The sequence below is a fragment of the Protopterus annectens genome, chromosome 9.part0, assembly GCF_019279795.1.
Source record: "Protopterus annectens isolate FY-2018-M chromosome 9.part0, PAN1.0, whole genome shotgun sequence".
Classification (NCBI taxonomy): Eukaryota; Metazoa; Chordata; order Ceratodontiformes; family Protopteridae; genus Protopterus; species Protopterus annectens.
In genome coordinates, this window is record NC_056743.1 from 1,548,647,945 (window position 1) to 1,548,667,245 (window position 19,301).

The following is a 19,301-nucleotide window of genomic DNA, read 5'->3' on the forward strand; positions in this document are numbered from 1 at the left end:
ACATCTGTTCCTTACGATTTAACAATGAATGTCATCCCACTTCTTATTTGTTCTAGAATAAACTCTTGTCAATAATAGTGATCATAAATCTTGCTGAAGCATGTTTCAAAGTATGCTTATACAAAGCATTTGTGGATTTTACATACTGAATATCACTCCAATGTTTAGACATTCTTAATTTAAGGGGATGCAAAGTTTGCCCAACATAAAATGCTGAGCAAGAACAGGTAGCCAAATATACTACCCAGTCCGTGTTACAGTTGCCATATACTGAAATGCCAAATACTGTAGAACTATTTTTCGAAGAAAAATATTTATCTTTGTTGACAAATCTACAAAAATTACAGTGTGCACAAGGATAACAACCCACTAATCTTTGTTCATCCAACCTAAACTGATGTCTCTCCTTGCCCATATTATGAGTCTTTTTATAGTGGTTAAACCAACCCGCCATCGTTTTCCCTTTCCTGTAAGAAAAGAGGCATTTGGAAGGTATAATTTTCCGAAGTCTGTCATCCATCAAAAAAATATCCCAATGTTTATATATTAAATTCTTAATAAATGTTGTATTATCACCAAAATTAGTAATAAACCTAATTTACCGTTTACCTTTTTTTTTTCTAACTTGATATTTTAACAAAGACGATCTAGACACTAGATATGCTGATGTAAGCACTAGATTGACAACATTTAAAGAATATCCTCAACACAAACTCTCTGAACCAGATCTTGTTCATGATTTATAAGGTCTGAAGAAGATGAACATATTCTCCTAAGCCTCAAAAATTGAGATTTGGAAATATTATTAATTATATGTTGAGGGCGATAACTAGTAGTATGTAATAAAGTATTGAATTTCGGACACTTTCTAAATATGGAATTGTGCAAGGTACCATCATGCATGACCGTAACTAATACATCCAAAAAAGTAATAGTTTTAGAGTGATAATTTATGGTGAATTGAATCCCCCATTTATTCTCATTTAAGTAATCCATAAACTCCTGAAAATAAATGGCGTCCGACCTCCACACTAACCAGCACTTCTCTAAATATCTATGTCAGATATCCATAGCACCCAAAAATAGATTATGAAATTCAGCATAAATAAGTTGTTCTTCCATGTACCCCATGAACAGATCACCATATATTGGAGCAAGTGAAGCCTCCATGGCAGTTCCCTTAAGTTGTAAATAACATTGGTTTCCAAAATAAAACTCATTTTTGGTAAGGACATGCTCAGTTAAACACAATAAAAATATGATGAAACCTGGAGAATACAAACCTGCCCTTTTTAATCAAAACTCCAATGCCATAAGACCAGCCCAATGATGGATGTTTGTATAAAGGGCCAAAACATCAAGGGTACATAATAACCATCCCTGTTCAATTAGCATATCATCCACTATATTCACAAATTCAGTTGTATCTTGGATACGAGAACGCACATATTTCAATAATGGTTTAAGATATTTTGTCAAAAAAAGCAGAAAGAGGCTCGGTCAATGAACACTTACCTGATACAGTGGATCTGCCATGGGGCTTTTCCAAGTTTTTATGAATTTTGGGTAACATATTTTGGGTAACATATAGAATATTTGTTTACAAAAACTGCGGTGGTGGTGCTGCGGTAGCGTTGTCGCCTTACAGTAAGACATTGTCCTGTTCGATTCTCAGCTAAAGAGTATTCTCTGTGGAGACATGCATGAATGGGCGTACCTTCATTGAAGGTTGTGCGTCAGGACTGGCAACTTGGCACGTAAAAATCTACTGCCAGTCATTAGCGGACCTGAGTTCCGCTGTGGCGACCCCTAACTGGGAAAAGCCGAAAGACACAACAATAGAATATTTGTTTACATGGATCCAGTACCATGAGATGGTAAACTATTTCTTTAGATATAATACCTTCAGCTAATGCTGTCTGTAAAAACTTATCTATATCTTTCTTAAAAATAGGTGTAGGATCCAAATGCATCTGTTGGTAAAATCTGTGGTCTGATAGTTGATTGATGGCTTCATTATAATACATATCCCAATTACTGACCATCACAGCACCCACTTTATCCACCTTATTGATAACTACATCTTTATTCTGACTTAATTTGTACAAAGCCTGTCACTGTAATCCAGATACATTTTTCCTTACATGTATTCCTACCTGAATTATACAAAAAATGTAGATCCTTCAAAACTAAGCTCCGGAAAATTGCTACATTTTTATTCATAGGTGGCATAAAGGAGGATAATCTACATTTAAAGCCATATGAAGTCAAGTCCACCGATGTTTGTTGAGCAAAGAATACTTTTAAATTTAAAATTCTACAGAAAGACAAAGCATCTTGAGCAAAAGTATATTCAGACACAAAATAATTAGGAATAAAACCTAATCCTTTATTTAACAATTCATTTTCAGCTTGTGATAAGTGTAACGATGAAATATTGCGTACATTCTGATCAACATCTGTTTCTGTATCATCATTTGTAATATCAAATCTAGACTTGTTACCCTGTTTTTATGTTTACGTCCACCCCTTCTAGTTCTCCTAAAGGGGCATTAATATTCACCTTCTTAGTTAAGGACGATGATAGAGAAATAGATATGGATTGGACATATCAGTTTATGTGAATATTATTTAGAATGTTCTGTACGCCTTATTTCATATTTCGCAAATAAAAAATAGTGCTGAGCAAGTTTTAACATTTGAAATTCGTTTCTGACCTGTTTTGCGAAGTATGCATATTGTAGGGATGATTCACTCCTGTATATTCCTCCAGTTTCAACTGACTGCCTCTTGATCTCGAATTGAAGAATTTGGATTACATCCTGGCTTCAAGTCCTTTAGACATGCCGCTTCTGACACCATGTTGCTAGTCCCTCTCTAATATAGATGACAAGCAGGTGGGGTATTTCATTTAGATGCTTTAATACATAGAAACACATCAGGATGAATAGCAGCATCATAAAATACAAACAAACTGATTTACAGACAGACCTTACATACATACATGCTTACATCTTACAGTGTACTATAAAATAGCAGTCAGACTTGCATGTGCTCAGTGTTTATACAGTTGTGCAAGCCCTTGAATAGCTGCACATTGATCTACAAGTTTGATCACAGGTAATGGTTACTGACCTGCTTAATACAGCCCCACCCCACTGTATTTGGCTCCATCCATTCAGCTGCTTCCTGCAGCCTTCCTTGCTTTGAATTCACAAGCCACTATTGCATATCTAACATTAATCATCAGGACATTCTTGAAAAAATATTGTATGGTTTTGTTTGAACTAGTCTATCACAATCCATGTGTTTTTCACAACAAGAATTATTTTATTTATTTATTGACATTTGATTACTGGGAAAGTGCAGCTGGGTAGGTGCCCATTTCCAGCAGTGGTCTGGGGAGAAAAGCTCCAGAATATTACAAAAACATTTTAAGAACAATAATTTTACATTCTTTGAAAGTAATACAAAAACTCTACACTTTAAATAATATACCAAATTAGATACAATATGAAAACATTGGTTAAGAAGAGATACAACTTATATGACAATGATTTAATATTTAGAGAAATGTTAGCCAGTTTATAGAGAAATTAAAGGGAAGTTAGTATAGTACAAACAGGAATTGCAATATAAAGTGAGAGAAAAACAGGGTTACAGCATATTTAGAAAGAGAGTCATGGGAGAGAAATTGAAGTAAGGAAGTGAGTAAAGAAGGGAGAATAAGGAGGTGTTAAGGTGTGACAGCCTCTCTTTATCCCAAGCTAGTAAACAAGGAGCCTCAGTCCTCACCACTGACACCAGTGAGAGATGGTCACTAAAACCAGGAATGGATTTGCACAGTATTTCAAATGCAGCATTGTGCATCAAGCACAATTTCTCCAAGGTGCACAGAGGGAACCCGTTCCAGCCCTGGGACTGGACTCTCTGTTTCTCCAAATCCCAAACAAGACTCACTTTGGTGCACCGTGTCCCAGTTCCAGGTAGCTAACACACCCACACCTGGGTATCTGATTTACACACCGACACCTGGGTATCTGATTTACACACACACACACACACACACACACACACACACACACACACACACACACACACACACACACACACACACTCCTGGGAAAGGCTGGCACAGATTTACTAGCTGTGCCCCTTCTGCCCAGACTATAAGGTAAACTCGCTGCCACCAGTCTAGTGATAGTCAAATGACACAAAATTATTTACAAAACTCCAGCTAGGTAGGCTGGCATATGTTACACATGCACTGCCCTACTCTCTCTGGCACAGATGGCAATACCTCAAATTGTCACACACTTTATGAGGAGATATGTGTTCATATTTAGGGATACAGTTTATCCTGGGGCTGAGCAGGATATGAGAATAAGAGTTAAATGCAACCATTTTCAAAGACAAGTCCAATACCATGAAGTTCATCACTGCAACAGATTAGCTGATATGATCCACTGTTTTTCTGCCTAGTGGTGTAACTTACACATCTCAGTATGTTTCTCTTCATAGATTGTACTGCTGTTTCCTTTTCATGTGACTCCATCATTAATAGTAAACTACACCTTAATTTATAGCATGTTCCTAGCTCAGAACTCAAGACAAAGCATTGCAGACTGTTCAGAACAGTAAATCCGATAATTCTGTGCATAAAGTTATTAAGGGCTATTTTAAAATTCAGTATAAAGTACCTGGTTTATCCTTCTAAGAGCTGATTCTGCTTCTCCTCGGTTAATTTGTCCTACATACCATTCATGGTCCAAAACCTCCTGAAAGATTAAAGAGATATTATTTATGAAAAGAATTATGCTGAATTCATTATCACTGATAGAGACTTGACAAAACATTACCACTGCACAAAACATTCTAAAAGTATTAAGAATAACATTCACTGCAGCAGTGCATTTTTTTCATTTAACTTTAGAAACTATGGTACAATTTAGTTAAATCTTTGGTTAGCACCCTTTCCCCTGTATAGCAGCACATGCTCAAATTTTATTCATAATGCTTCTTCTCCTAGGCAACCACTTAAGAGTCTAACAATCTCCTACTGAGGAGACACTAGCAACTTATGTCTGCAAAGAAGGGCAATGGAGATGCCTGGTTTATGGAGGAAATGAAATGTTGAAGGAAATGAAAGACTGAGACTGGGATACTACAGCACATGTGATAACTCTGTTACCTTTGTCATAGCATGCTTTTCAACCTCTGTCTTCCATAACATTCCCTAACACACAGGTACTTACACATTCTTTGTCATACATGCTTGCTCTTACACACAACCACACACACACACACACACACACACACACACACACACACACACACACACACACACACACACACACACACACACCTCTCATACTTCTCAACTGTCGAGATTTTTGCTGAATGTCCATATTTTTGCCTCATATTTTTATTGTGTTCTTATAAAATTTGTGGTTTTCTGGATTTTTGTGGCAAATCAGTGAGGACTGAATTCCCTAAATAATAACAGGTATCTGAGTTTTAGACTTCATATCTTTCAGAAAATATATGGTAACACAAGATCTTTTATTCTAGCAACATTCAAAGTTTATAAGAGCAATTTGTAAAATTTGTCCATATTTTTGAGGCTTTGTCTCTTCATTATTTTTGCCTCTGTCCAGATTTTTTGTGCTAAGAAGTTGAGAGCTCTTGTCTCCCATTCACCCATTTACACACACCATATACATAACCCCCCTACTGTGGCCACCCAGGTACACACACACACACACACACACACACACACGCGCACACACACGCGTGCACACGCACACACACGCGCACGCACGCACACACACATGCACGCACGCACACGCACGTGCACACGCACACGCACACACACTAGGGATCACTTGCTTTCTAGCAGACTGCTACAAAGGTCTTGATATTATTAGCATGATTTAAGTATCTTGGAGAAAACATAATTTTCCTCAGACAGGCTTGGATTAAGATATGGGAAAGCAATTTATTCGGGTACAGATTTAGAATGAAAACTTGTTTTGCTAATGAGCTGATTAATGCACAAAAAGTGAAGATCATAGAACTTACCATGGAATAGCAATGCACTGTAATAATGAGTATTTTGTTTTTAAAGTTTTGATGCATCTTCACAAGTGTTGGTGTGTAGTATCACCAAAAACATATGTAGTACAAAGGTAATCCAGAAAGCTCAAGTCAGGTCTGGCATCTCACCTGTGACCCAGTGGGTGACAGGACTAATGAGAAATGAAGTACAAACGATTACTCCCAATAAAATCACTTTAGCTTGCACATCTAAGAGACTCTTTCTCTCTCTCTCTCTGTCTCTCTCTCTCTGATGTCCTTCCTGGGTAAGGAATAAAAACACCTTGTTGAAGTTTCAGGTAGTTTACTCACTTAAGTATGTAGAACACTTGCCCCTCTACTTACTTAACTGAATAAACTACTTGAAACTTCAACAAGGTGTCTGTATTCTTCCTACAGTATAGACATCAGACAGACAGACAGTCTCTAAATCTGCTAGCTAAAGTTGATTTTGTCTGGATTAAGCCTTTGTACTTTGTTTCAAAACCTAACATAGTGGGTTGCAGGCAGTATGTATTATCATTGACTAGCCTACAACACAGTGTGGAATCCTTACTGTCAACTATGTTTATGGGCTTAACTTTGGTTGGCATTTAAAAGCTATACTAATATGTATTACAATGAAGTAATTGCAGAACAAAGAACAGTATCTGTTTAAATACCTTCCTTTTCTCACGGCCTAGCCTTTGAAACTGAAAACTCATGATCCTTATTTCTGTATTGTAAAGGAAGTGGAAGTTATGCAAAATAGTTTGCATGAATGTTTCTCCACTTTGCAGTAACTTATTGTTTGTCATTTTAATGAATTATGCATTGGTCTTGTTGCTCACCCAATACTTCATAAACACAGGATGCTCTAGCATCTGGGAGGGGTGGCTGAGGGTAAGAAAAGTCTGGATGAGAAGGTCTCAGCCAGAATCAGAGATGTTGTAGTCAAAAGGCACAGAGTGTCATGATTAGCATGTGAGAAAAGAATGACAAAGAAGCTGAAAAGTAACGTGTACAAAACAGTGGTGTGACCAGTGTTTCTGTGTGCTACAGATGCCTGGGTACTGAAGGCAGAGCAGCTAAGAAAGCTAGAGGTTATGGAAATGAATTGCCTGAGACAGGGGGTAGGATGCACACTGTGGGGCAGATGAAGAAATGACAACATCAGAGCTGAAACCAAAGTGGCTCCAATTGGAGGGAAGGGTAAAGAGAGCAGATTACTGTGGTTTGGAAATGTGCGCAGGAAAGCAGAAGACAATTTGGTGAAGAAGATTTGAGAGAGGCAGGAAGAAGACTGTGCATGAAAGCAGAAGACAGTTTGGTGAAACCAGTATATCTGACAAAGAGATGGATGGACTATGTGACAGCAAGCCTACAACAGTCAGGAATGACGTCTACAGAAGCAAGAAGAGTAGCAGTGATTGAAGAGAGTTTGGGACAAGTGACATAATACTCTGACTCCTTGTAGATAAAAATGGGAAAATGGTGGTTCATGATGATGAGGAATCAGATCTGGAAGGAATTACTTCTCAAAACTTAAACCAAGAGAATTTTACAGTCCTTGTGGTAAACATAACAACAACAAAAAAAGCAGGCAGGTACTACCAAACATTACATTAATTTCTTTTAGGCAATACCTATCATTGCTGGAATTTATTAAATAAAATTGTTTAGCATAACAAGGTATTAAGTCCATTATTTCTTACAGGGCTTTGCAATAACTAACAGGATAGCAGGGTCTGATTCTTAAAGCCCCATTCTGCTGAGTATTTCATAGTATAAAAAGGCATAAGCATATTTCTTAATACATTAAACAATGCAGCCCAGCAGTATATTACCAAATATTGCATTATGCTTTAATGTGCTCCATTCAGTATCCGTAGACAAAGCGAGTCTGAGGTGCTAGAGACAGCGTCTTTCTACAATGTACTGCAGGTAGAACAAACTGCTGTTGTAGTGGCAGTAAAAACCACTGTGCTGTGCAGCTCTTTTTTACATAGGGCATGTTATGCTTCCCTGCTCTTTAAATATGCGTAAGTGGGAAGAGAGACTTGGTGCAATCTATTAGTTATTGCTGTCTACCTCAGTGTGCTGTGCATCACTACCTGAATATCATGCCTCTGCAGTGTCTACCCATGCATATGTCATGCTTAGACTATATATACTCCATGCCATCCACATAGAAAGGAAATGGTATATAAGTGAGCTACACTGAGTTCATTGATGAATGCTTAATTACATTGTTTTAAGGTATGACATAGCACAGGGGCATTTTCTCCTAGAAATTAGTTTTCCAAATAAAGTAGATGGGGACAGGGGCAAGGGGGTTAATTACTACAAAAATGCACACTGCAACTTGGTTATATCTCAGGACTGGGATATGTGGGACTATTGTAGAAGCAAACATTTTATTTAACATAACAATGGGAGTAGGATCTGGGTGAAAGAACACTTTAGACACGTGCATTAAATAGAACACAGATAGCGAGAGGGACAATGGAAGAAGGCCACCTTGAATGATTGTCCTCTGGTTCCTTAATGATTGGTCAATTGGAATTCACTTGTTGGATTCTGCTGGACTGAAATACGTGATGGCTCATGACAGCTGTGCTTTCTTTTGAGAAGTTTCCCTTCCCCAGTGTTGTGTGACTATGCAGTTGGTACATATACTTTCTAGGGCATGGAGAGTACAGGAAAGCTTGTCCTGCAAAAATACTTCTTTATTTTTATGGGGTTTGATGGTATGGATGAACCCCTTGGGAGAAAATCACTTGTGTTGATCTGTCCCTTTGCATCATATTTTTTCCAGTTTTCATTAGCTGTGATTGCTGGAGTGATTCTCTGGTGATCACATCTCACTCTTACATATTGTAACCATCTTAAATATGAGAACTTTACTTATATGTAATGTGGTGGATACTAAAGTGGCAATCATACACATGATGACTTTACTTAAACATAATGTTTGGACCAAGAAATAAGAGGTCGGAATAGTACTCTCAACTTTAAAGCTTCATTACATCTAATTTCAGGACCAAAATGTGGGACCACTACTATCCTAGATGCAAAGATTTTACTTAAATTTAATGTTCCAACTGAGGCCAAAGAAGAAGATTATGATAGCTATGAGTATGGCTAGTGTTTAAATATGGGCTGGGAGGTTGTGAAGTTGGTCCTCCCTAGACATAAAGATACTATTTGTTTAAATAATTAGAAGGGGACCTACAGAATGTGGTTATTTACTTACAAATGCAAGACATCAGGACGATTCCTTATTAAGTTTTAATCATTACTAGCTTATCTTATTTTGGTGCTACCTGCAAATAAATGAAACATAAGTTTTTGGGGGGACTTTGCCCACTTATTTCCCTATTTGAGAAGCCTTCACTCCATGTCTGCCCATCTTATTTAAAACTGCCTGTGATGTCACACGTTTAATAGGAAATAGCTTAATGAACTGTATCTCTATGAGAGGAACATACGAGTCAAATGGTTCTTGAAGGGGACTATCCAAACAGTGACATTTAGCTTTATTCCTAAAATAAATGTTAAGTAGGATATACTAGACCTGAAATTTAATTTCATTTACAAAGGATGAGAAGGGAAAAAGTGGACGAATATAAATGTGAAGATTTTAGCTTTAGTCTTATGGGAGTATGAGATGGTTAAGTGACCACCCAATGTACAAGTATTCACTTTGGAAGCAATGCAATTCATTGAATGTTAATTTGACTGAAGCAAAAGTTGCTGAAAAAGGGTCATTAGAAACACATTTCACTGAAAACACATTTTGCTGTATCACAATTCATAGATAACAATCGAAGTCCATAGATAGTAACTGCTGGTATTTTTTCACATCATTGGAGTTATTAGGAAAGTGAGTCTATTTGTGCATTGAGAGTGGTGACTCTAATATTGTATCTGCATAACTCTAGAAGTTTATGTTTGTGTGTGGTATTTTTTTTTACTTTTTTGGTTGCGCCATAATCAAGTTATGATATTTAAGTAAGGAGGTGTGGATAATGCACAGGGCTTCCCCCTTGCAAAAGAAGCGTTTTCAGTATTAATGTAGCAGAATCACTGTTAAGTACTTTATATTAAATTTAATTTCTTATACAAAAAAGTGACCATATCATGGGGCTTGCTGTACTGATGTGATTTTTTTTTTCTCAGTTTTATTTTTTTGTTTTCTTCCCACAATGCAATTTATGAACCCATTATATGACTCATCTTAGATGTAATAAAGGAGTTTTTCCCCTTCATTTAGGAAATGTGACAGTGATGTGTGCCAGTGGTTTCTCAATGTCTGAAAAATATGGTTATTTTTTTCACTATTTGACCCTATTTACTGCTAATTGAAATTTGCAACAAACTTTTTTCATGCTACATTTAAATCTTCTTCAAAACAAACTTGCTGTACAACAGATTTCTGCAAGTACTCGGTCATCCTTAAATAGTTGTTATACTTTCCCTGTACACTTCTTGAGGCATTAAACTGGTCAATGCAGTCTAATAGCTCTGTTCATTCATTTGTGGCTGACAGCTATCATTTCAAAGGGGTAGTAAAGTCTGCATACTTATTTTATTTGCAGACTTCCCTGAAGTTATCTTTAATTGGTAACTATAGATAAAAGCAAGATATTCCTGTCAAAATTGAAAGTACTTGCCAGTTTGTTTGTGTAGTGTTGCAGTATAGCTGACTCTTTGCATGTTCTTCACATAAGGATTTATCCAAATCTAATTTTCTGAAAAAGGGTTTCACTTTAAATGTTAACATTAGCAAAGTCTCAGTAAGTAAAGGAATAGAAGCCTTTGCTGGTGGCATAGAGCAATACAGCCCTGACAATGGTCCACATGACCTGAGTTTGATTAGTAGTTTGGGTGTTTGATGGTATAAGCAGGGGAGGATGGACATGCCCATCCAAGGGAGAAAGGGGTGTGAATGCCCATGGGCACAGATATGTGTGATCAACCATCTCTGATAGAGGCGAGACAAACCAACACTCAGTGCTTCCAGTCAGGGATGGATTGAGCCCCTGCGAGAGGTGCAGGGTGGTGCACACTGCATGACCCACTCAACAGTTTGCTGGGTGATTACATGAGGTAGAATTTCCATAAGGAAAACCTGAACAATCCCTGATGGCTGCCTTAATAATTTAAATCTGTGTAAGGTAACTAATAAGTGCTACAGAGAATAGTATTTTAAAATTAAATCATACAAGCTAAGAAAAACTATTTCCTGAAACAATGTGATAGGAAAAATGTCAATGCCTTCATGATCTTTGGCATGATCTGTGGCAGGGGGAACATGGAAACTAAGAATCTGATACTAAATAATATCTAAGTGATATTACAGGAGGTAAAAATAACTTGAGGAAGGGGGTGAGTGGTCCTTAACAGAACAAATCCATATTCAATGCTAAGGAATCTCTTTCACGGTTTTTCATATGACACCTCCCTTAATAAGGGTGAACCATCAGCAGATCATGGAAACTATAAACCCATTAGTCTAACTACTCTTATCTGCAAAGCCATGAAAAGAATTATCATGGAAATGATCGACAAAAAATATTGGAGATCTTCCAAACACTGGATCCACGCCAGTTTGTCTTGAACCTGTTGTCAATGGAGTCCAGGGGAGAAAAGCTCCATACAGACAACATTCATGAACAAGATTGTAAGTTACATAGTAGAACAGTAGTACATATAAAAGTATGGCATTTAGAGATACAGATAATGAAAATCCACAACTAAGTATAAAAATCAACAAAGTAAGTATAAAATATAAGTAAGTATGTACAAACATTTGCAAATACATCTGTTCCTGCTATAAAGACAGCTGGGCAATGAGAACTAGGGGTACCTCTGGTGTTAGTGGGGACGTGATATGGGGAGAAATTGATTGAGAGAAAAGAGAAGGGAGAAAAAGGGGAGGGGTGAGGAAGGTAAGAAGTAAGGCTGTTAAGTGGGATGGGAGCAGGAGCATTCCCAGCTAGATTTTAGATGTGAGTGGAGTATGGTTTTGATGGTTGAGTGACTTGTGGTGGTATGGATGTCTGGTGGTAGGGAGTTCCAAAAGCACGCTAGGACAAAGGACAAAAGGTTTTTGCCTGGAGGGCGGGCTGGGTTATGCACTTCAATCAGGTTCTGGTTGTTGGATCTTAAGAGTCTTTCTGGAAGGTGCATTTTAAAGGTAGAGGAAATGGAGGGGGCAGAGAGAGGGAGTGAAGATAAATTTATGAGCTTGGATAAGTTGAATGTAGGTGAGATAGTTGGGCAACTCTAACCAATGTAGTTTATGGAGGGCAATGCAGTGATGAGTTGAAGATTTGTATCCTGAGGTGAATTTGGCAATTTTATTGTAAAAGCATGAGAGTTTTGTCTTAAGAGTGGATTGTGGGTTACGTGGGGCACCATATAATAGAGAAGGGATGAGGTATGTGTTAGAGAGAATGAATTTGGTAGAGGGAGTGAGATAGGGATTATGGCGGTAGAGCATGCCAAATTTCTGATAGGTTTTTTAATATTTATATATAGGTGTGAGTCGAACTTAAGTTGGTCATAAGTCAAGACACCTAGAAGTTTAGCTTCAGAAACTAATTTGAGAGATGTAATGCACCAGCTGGTGATGGAGAAGGAGTTTTTGTCTATGGTTGTTAATTTAGATGGGGTGAATATAAGTTTTGTTTTGGATGTACTGAGTGCTAGGTGGTTGTCTAACATCCATTGTTCTGTGGTGTTGAAGGCATCTTGGGTCAGTTTTATAAGGATGGGGATGGAAATGGCAGAACAGATGATAGTTGAATCATCTGCGTATTGGATGAGTTTTGCATTAGGGAATGAATGGTGAAAGTCATTTATGAAAACATTGAAAAAAAGGGGACCTAGTATGGAGCCCTGTGGTACACCAGTTTGGGTATTGAGGAATGGGGAGGTGGCTTTTTTCCATGTTAGTGCTTGCTGCCTATGGGAAAGGTAACTAGTAAACCAGGTAAGAGAGGAGAGGGATAGGTTTAGATTACAGAGCTTAGGTAGTAGAAGGTTGTGAGAGATAGTGTCGAAGGCCTTTGAGAGATCTAGGAGTAGAGTAGAAATGATACAGCCATAGCCACGGGCTTTATTAATAGTTTCGAGAAAGGAGAGGAGAGCAGTGGTGGTGCTGTGACCAGGTGTAAATCCATGTTGTGTGGGGGTTAGTGGGTGATTGTCAATGAGCTAGGGTAGAAGTTGTAGATGAATACATTTTTTCGAGAAGTTTGAGATGGGGAATAGGATGGCGATAGGTCGAAAATTTGGAATACTGTTATTGTTACCACCTTTGTGAAGGGGAATAATAAAGGCCTTTTTCCAAAGTTCGGGTATGTGGCCTTCTTAAATTGATCTATTTATTAGACTGCAGATGGGGAAGGCGATGATGTCTGCAGCAATCTGTAGAAAGTAGGAGGGAATGTTGTCAGGAGAGTTGGAACACGGTTTCAGGTTGCGCAGGAGATTTTTATAGTAATTAAAAGGGGATGGGTTTTATAAAGAAAGGAGGGGAGTCAGGAGTGAGGGTTCTTGAGGAAGAATGGGTAGAGGATGGTGGAGGAGAGGATTTAGGTTTATTAGTGAAGGATGATGTTAATTTGGTTATGGATTCGATAAAGAAATAGTTAAATTGGGTGGCTAAATCTATGTTAGAGGCATTTGGATTGGGGCAGGGGGTTTCTTTTTTGCTGGGATTGAGGAGGGAGGAGATACCATTCCAGAATTTTTTAGGATTTGTTTTGTAGCTAGATTGGAGTATGGAGAAGTATGCTTTGTGGTCTGCTATAATCAGCTGTTTTATTTTGTTCCAAAGTGTTTTGTATTCATTGAGGGTGGTAGGAGTTTTATTTTTTATGGTAGCTTTTCCAAGCTTTGTCTCAGAGGTGCATGGAGGCTAGTATATTCTTAGTTAACCAAGGGGCAGTTTTACTTTTGATTCTCTTTGTTTGCAAAGAGGCAAAGGTATCTACGAGGTTTGTAAATATTGTGTTGAAGTAAGAGATGGGAGAATTTTTAGAGGGCTCCAGTTTGTGGCTTTTAGTGAATTTGAGAAGGTATTGGGATTGAAAGTTTTCAGGGAATGTATGGTTATATAGTTATGTGATAGTTGTATGGGGGAGGAAAGGCACTGGGCAAAAGTGGGGAGGTGATCACTAAGTGGATTGGGAAGAGTACTGCTATCAGAGATATAATGAGGGTGAGAAACTAAGATCCAATTTAGGGTGCTACCAGAAGAGTAGTCTCTGGAGGGTCTAGTTGTAGATTTGATTAGCTGAGTGAAATTATAGAGATTTATATTTATGGAGTTTGTTGGGGCTTGAATGGGTGTCCAGTTTATGTTCATGCTGCATATAATTATGGTCTTATTGTTGATGTTTGTGGAGAACCAGGAAAGAATATCTTCAAGAACTGGGATATTGTCTCCAGGAGGAATGTAGAGGGAGGCTATACATATGCTATTGTGTTTATTTGTAGTAGAGCTAGAAATAATTCAGTGTTACCAAATTGGGAAATAGCTTTTGTATATGGAGTAACTGATATGGCTAAGGTATTTTATACAATACCCCACTTGGGGATTATTAACAAACTTACAGAATCAGACATAAACGCCCTGTGTAATGTGCTGGATAGCCTGCTGGCTCATGGATAGGAGCCAGGAGGTTAGGATCAGTGAGACCCTCTCCAGAAAGAGGCTGGTCATCAGTGGAGTCCTTCAGGACTCCGTGCTGGATTCACTCTCCTTTGGCATCTACTTCTCGGATATCAAAACCAGTGTCAAAGGCCACTGGCTGACCACATTCACAGATGATTGCAAAGCAGTTGTAGAATCCCCCAAAAATGTAAATACCCTACAGGAAGGTCTAACACAGACAAATGACTGGTACCAAAGCGACAGCTTAAAACTCAATGCCAAAAAATGCATTGTAGTACATTTTGGGAAGTCAGCCACCCTGGGGGTACTACGCCACTAGTCAGGAAACTACGAAAACATGTAGACAGTAACCTAGACTTTGACCAACATTTGTCTAAGGCAGTAAGAAAATCCATCTATGTTGCTGAAGAGAGCTGTACTTATACACACCAAAGTTTAGGAAACATTCTGAAGTGTTCTTATTTACCTTATTTCTGTTTCCTAATTTGTTTACAGGTTTTTAAACAGCAGGCTCACCTTCTGGTTTCAGATTTGGCTTGAAGTAAAAAAATCTTTGGCCAGAATTCAAAGACTGGCTGAGATTGTGAGTAGTAACCCTACAGCAAAAAGGACCTGTTAGCTTTATTGAGGAAATCAGTGATTCAGAAACATTAGCTGTAATGAGGACAGACCTCATTATCAGCGAATTTGCATTATTTTGAATTCTTGGTGATTACCGCAAATGTTAACAGGCCCTTTTCTGCTGTTGTTGCAGTAATCACTACTGAAGGCTGATACATTGTGTCATCACAGGGACTCCCTTATATATCCCCCCATACATACACACACACACACACACACACACACACACACACACACACACACACACACACACATACACACCACCAAATCTCTTATCTGTCCCTGAGTTTACAGAATGTTTCCAAGTTCTCATTAATCCCTTGTAAATCGCCCACACACACACACACACACACACACACACACACACACACACACACACACACACACACACGCACACACGCACACACGCACACACGCACACACACACGCACACACACGCACAAACACACACACACACACACACACACACACACACACACACACACACACACACACACACACACACACACACACACACTCCCTGATACTAGCTAACCACTAAACCTCCATCATTTACCTCTAATGCAACCTCTTCCATTGAGAGTAAAGGGTGACCACAGACTTTTGGCTGAGTTAACCAACATGGCAGGTGGTAGTGATTTACATAGGTAAGTGGTTGTATGAATCATTTAGCTATGTAAAGACTTACTGCAGGCATTTTTTTGGGGGGAGCACATGGCTAATTATCATATACCACTCCCCTAAAATGCATCAATTACATTTATAGTAGGATAGAAAGATAAAAAATAAAAGTGGAAGGTGCTGCAAACTAACACTAATAACCCAAAATACAGCACCAGAACAATGACACTAGTCCCTTAAACAATTTTATCAACCTTTATTACAAGAAAATAACAACCACAAATGTTAAGCGCTTTCATCAACTAGATTGACTTCATCAGAACAGTTAAACAATGCAATATAGAAAGACAGCCCACCTATACCTCTTTGAGGTAAGCACCTTGCTAGGGCTGTTTAAGAAATGGAAATGGCTACTGCCAGCATAAAGATGGCTTACCTCTGTTGATAATTTTTCTGATTCGGTTTGTGTCTTATTATTATTGAAACTTATTTAAAAACAGGTATGATATTACAAAATTGTGTGAAATTTACTAATAAAGGCAGAATCAACTTGCAGAAAGATATATAAAAGATAGTTTCTATAAAGAGTAAAACATTGTGTGAACCACTGCATCGACTTGCACCAAAATGAGATTTACCCACAACATTTGAGCATTACCCATGAGGGCAAACTTGAGAGTGTGAGAGGCTATTTTCACTCGGAGTAAGTAAAGCCAGCCTCACTGATAATCACATGGTAATTATCACTATTACATATTGGAATTATTCAAAACATATTTCTTACCTTTTCTAAAGTAGTCTATTGCATAAGCACACTTTTCATACAGATATCTTGTTACAATGAAAGAATTCATGTACAAAAAACATTTAAAATATAAATATTGAGCATGCTTGCTTTTCCATTTCTGATGGCGTGGCACTGATCTAATCATTTTTTAAGAGACATTTCCAGTAAGTGCAAAATATGATAAAAATAAAGAGTCAGTTTGACGTCTCACAGTGAAGGTACTGTTGCTTTTTTGTTAACTTTTTCTATTTGCTACATGATAAGTAATGATATGAAGGTCATTAAAGTTGTTCTGCTGACTAAACATATCTTTGTGAGGTGATAACTCTTGTTTACCAGAGGAAAAAGGTCAGCTAATCAAAAAGCCTGATATCAAGGCAAGCTTTACAACTGCTGTGGAATAATCAGACCTGCTACTTACCATACTAAAACTGGAAATTACATAGTTGCATTTTCAAAAATGGCCATTTTAAGGTACAACTATCTGTTGCTATATGTTTTATGTGGAAACATGAAATTGTAATTTCTATGCAGAAGTGCTTGACTTTTTAGGAAGAAGAACTGTGAATGAAAGAAGGAAATATTAATAGTAACTGGGGCAGAGTTAAAAGAAAGACGAAATAAAAATGCTTCCCAGTGTGTATGGTCATCAGTCATACCTGAAAAGCTGTTTGTTTCATTATTTAAGGATACCAAAACAGAACGACAAATGATTTGTTCTTTAATACTATAAGAGAAACACTAATGATTTTTTTCTTCTAGGCACTGGTCAGGCAACAGAAAAAAATAAAAATAAAAATAAAAAGAGAAAAATCTAGAACTCTAATGCAGACAAGGAAGGGAGAGAGCAAGTGTAGCTGAAAGAGTTGAAATCCAAGATTTTAGACTTACTTGACCCTTAATGTAACCCTTACCAGCAAACACTCACAGGTACAGTAAAATGCATTCCTTGCCTAACACTAACGCTAAACCTAACACATATACGCACGCACACACACACACACACACACACACACACACACACACACACACACACACACACACACACACACACACACACACACACACACCACCAAATCTGTTACCTGTCCCTGAGTTTACAGAATGTTTCCAAGTTCTCAATAATCCCTTGTAAATCGCACACACACACACACACACGCACACGCACACGCACACGCACACACACACACACACACACACGCACACACACACACACACACACACACACACACACACACACACACACACACACACACACACACACACACACACACACACACACACACACACACACACACACACACACTCCCTGATACTAGCTAACCACTAAACCTCCATCATTTACCTCTAATGCAACCTCTTCCATTGAGAGTAAAGGGTGACCACAGACTTTTGGTTGAGTTAACCAACATGGCAGGTGGTAGTGATTTACATAGGTAAGTGGTTGTATGAATCATTTAGCTATGTAAAGACTTACTGCAGGCATTTTTTTGGGGGGAGCACATGGCTAATTATCATATACCACTCCCCTAAAATGCATCAATTACATTTATAGTAGGATAGAAAGACAAAAAATAAAAGTGGAAGGTGCTGCAAACTAACGCTAATAACCCAAAATACAGCACCAGAACAATGGCACTAGTCCCTTAAACAATTTTATCAAACTTTATTACAAGAAAATAACAACCACAAATGTTAAGCGCTTTCATCAACTAGATTGACTTCATCAGAACAGTTAAACAATGCAATATAGAAAGACAGCCCACCTATACCTCTTTGAGGTAAGCACCTTGCTAGGGCTGTTTAAGAAATGGAAATGGCTACTGCCAGCATAAAGATGGCTTACCTCTGTTGATAATTTTTCTGATTCCTGGCTTTTGTATCTTATTATTATTGAAACTTATTTAAAAACAGGTATGATATTACAAAATTGTGTGAAATTTACTAATAAAGGCAGAATCAACTTGCAGAAAGATATATAAAAGATAGTTTCTATAAAGAGTAAAACATTGTGTGAACCACTGCACCGACTTGCACCAAAATGAGATTTACCCACAACATTTGAGCATTACCCATGAGGGCAAACTTGAGAGTGTGAGAGGCTATTTTTACTCGGAGTAAGTAAAGCCAGCCTCACTGATAATCACATGGTAATTATCACTATTACATATTGGAATTATTCAAAACATATTTCTTACCTTTTCTAAAGTAGTCTATTACATAAGCACACTTTTCATACAGATATCTTGTTACAATGAAAGAATTCATGTACAAAAACATTTAAAATATAAATATTGAGCATGCTTGCTTTTCCATTTCTGATGGTATGGCACTGATCTAATCATTTTTTAAGAGACATTTCCAGTAAGTGCAAAATATGATAAAAATAAAGAGTCAGTTTGAAGTCTCACAGTGAAGGTACTGTTGCTTTTTTGTTAACTTTTTCTATTTGCTACATGATAAGTAATGATATGAAGGTCATTAAAGTTGTTCTGCTGACTAAACATA

The 19,301-nt window shown here is 37.8% G+C and overlaps 1 protein-coding gene across 1 annotated transcript in view; it reads right to left on the minus strand.

Annotated features, from left to right (window-relative positions):
- LCP2 (lymphocyte cytosolic protein 2) overlaps nt 1-19,301 on the minus strand; it is a 1,995,233-nt gene that overhangs the window by 104,686 nt on the left and 1,871,246 nt on the right. The window contains exon 19 of the mRNA XM_044084497.1: nt 4,701-4,778. Coding sequence (XP_043940432.1) covers nt 4,701-4,778 — 78 coding nt within the window. The remainder of the gene's footprint in view (nt 1-4,700; nt 4,779-19,301) is intronic.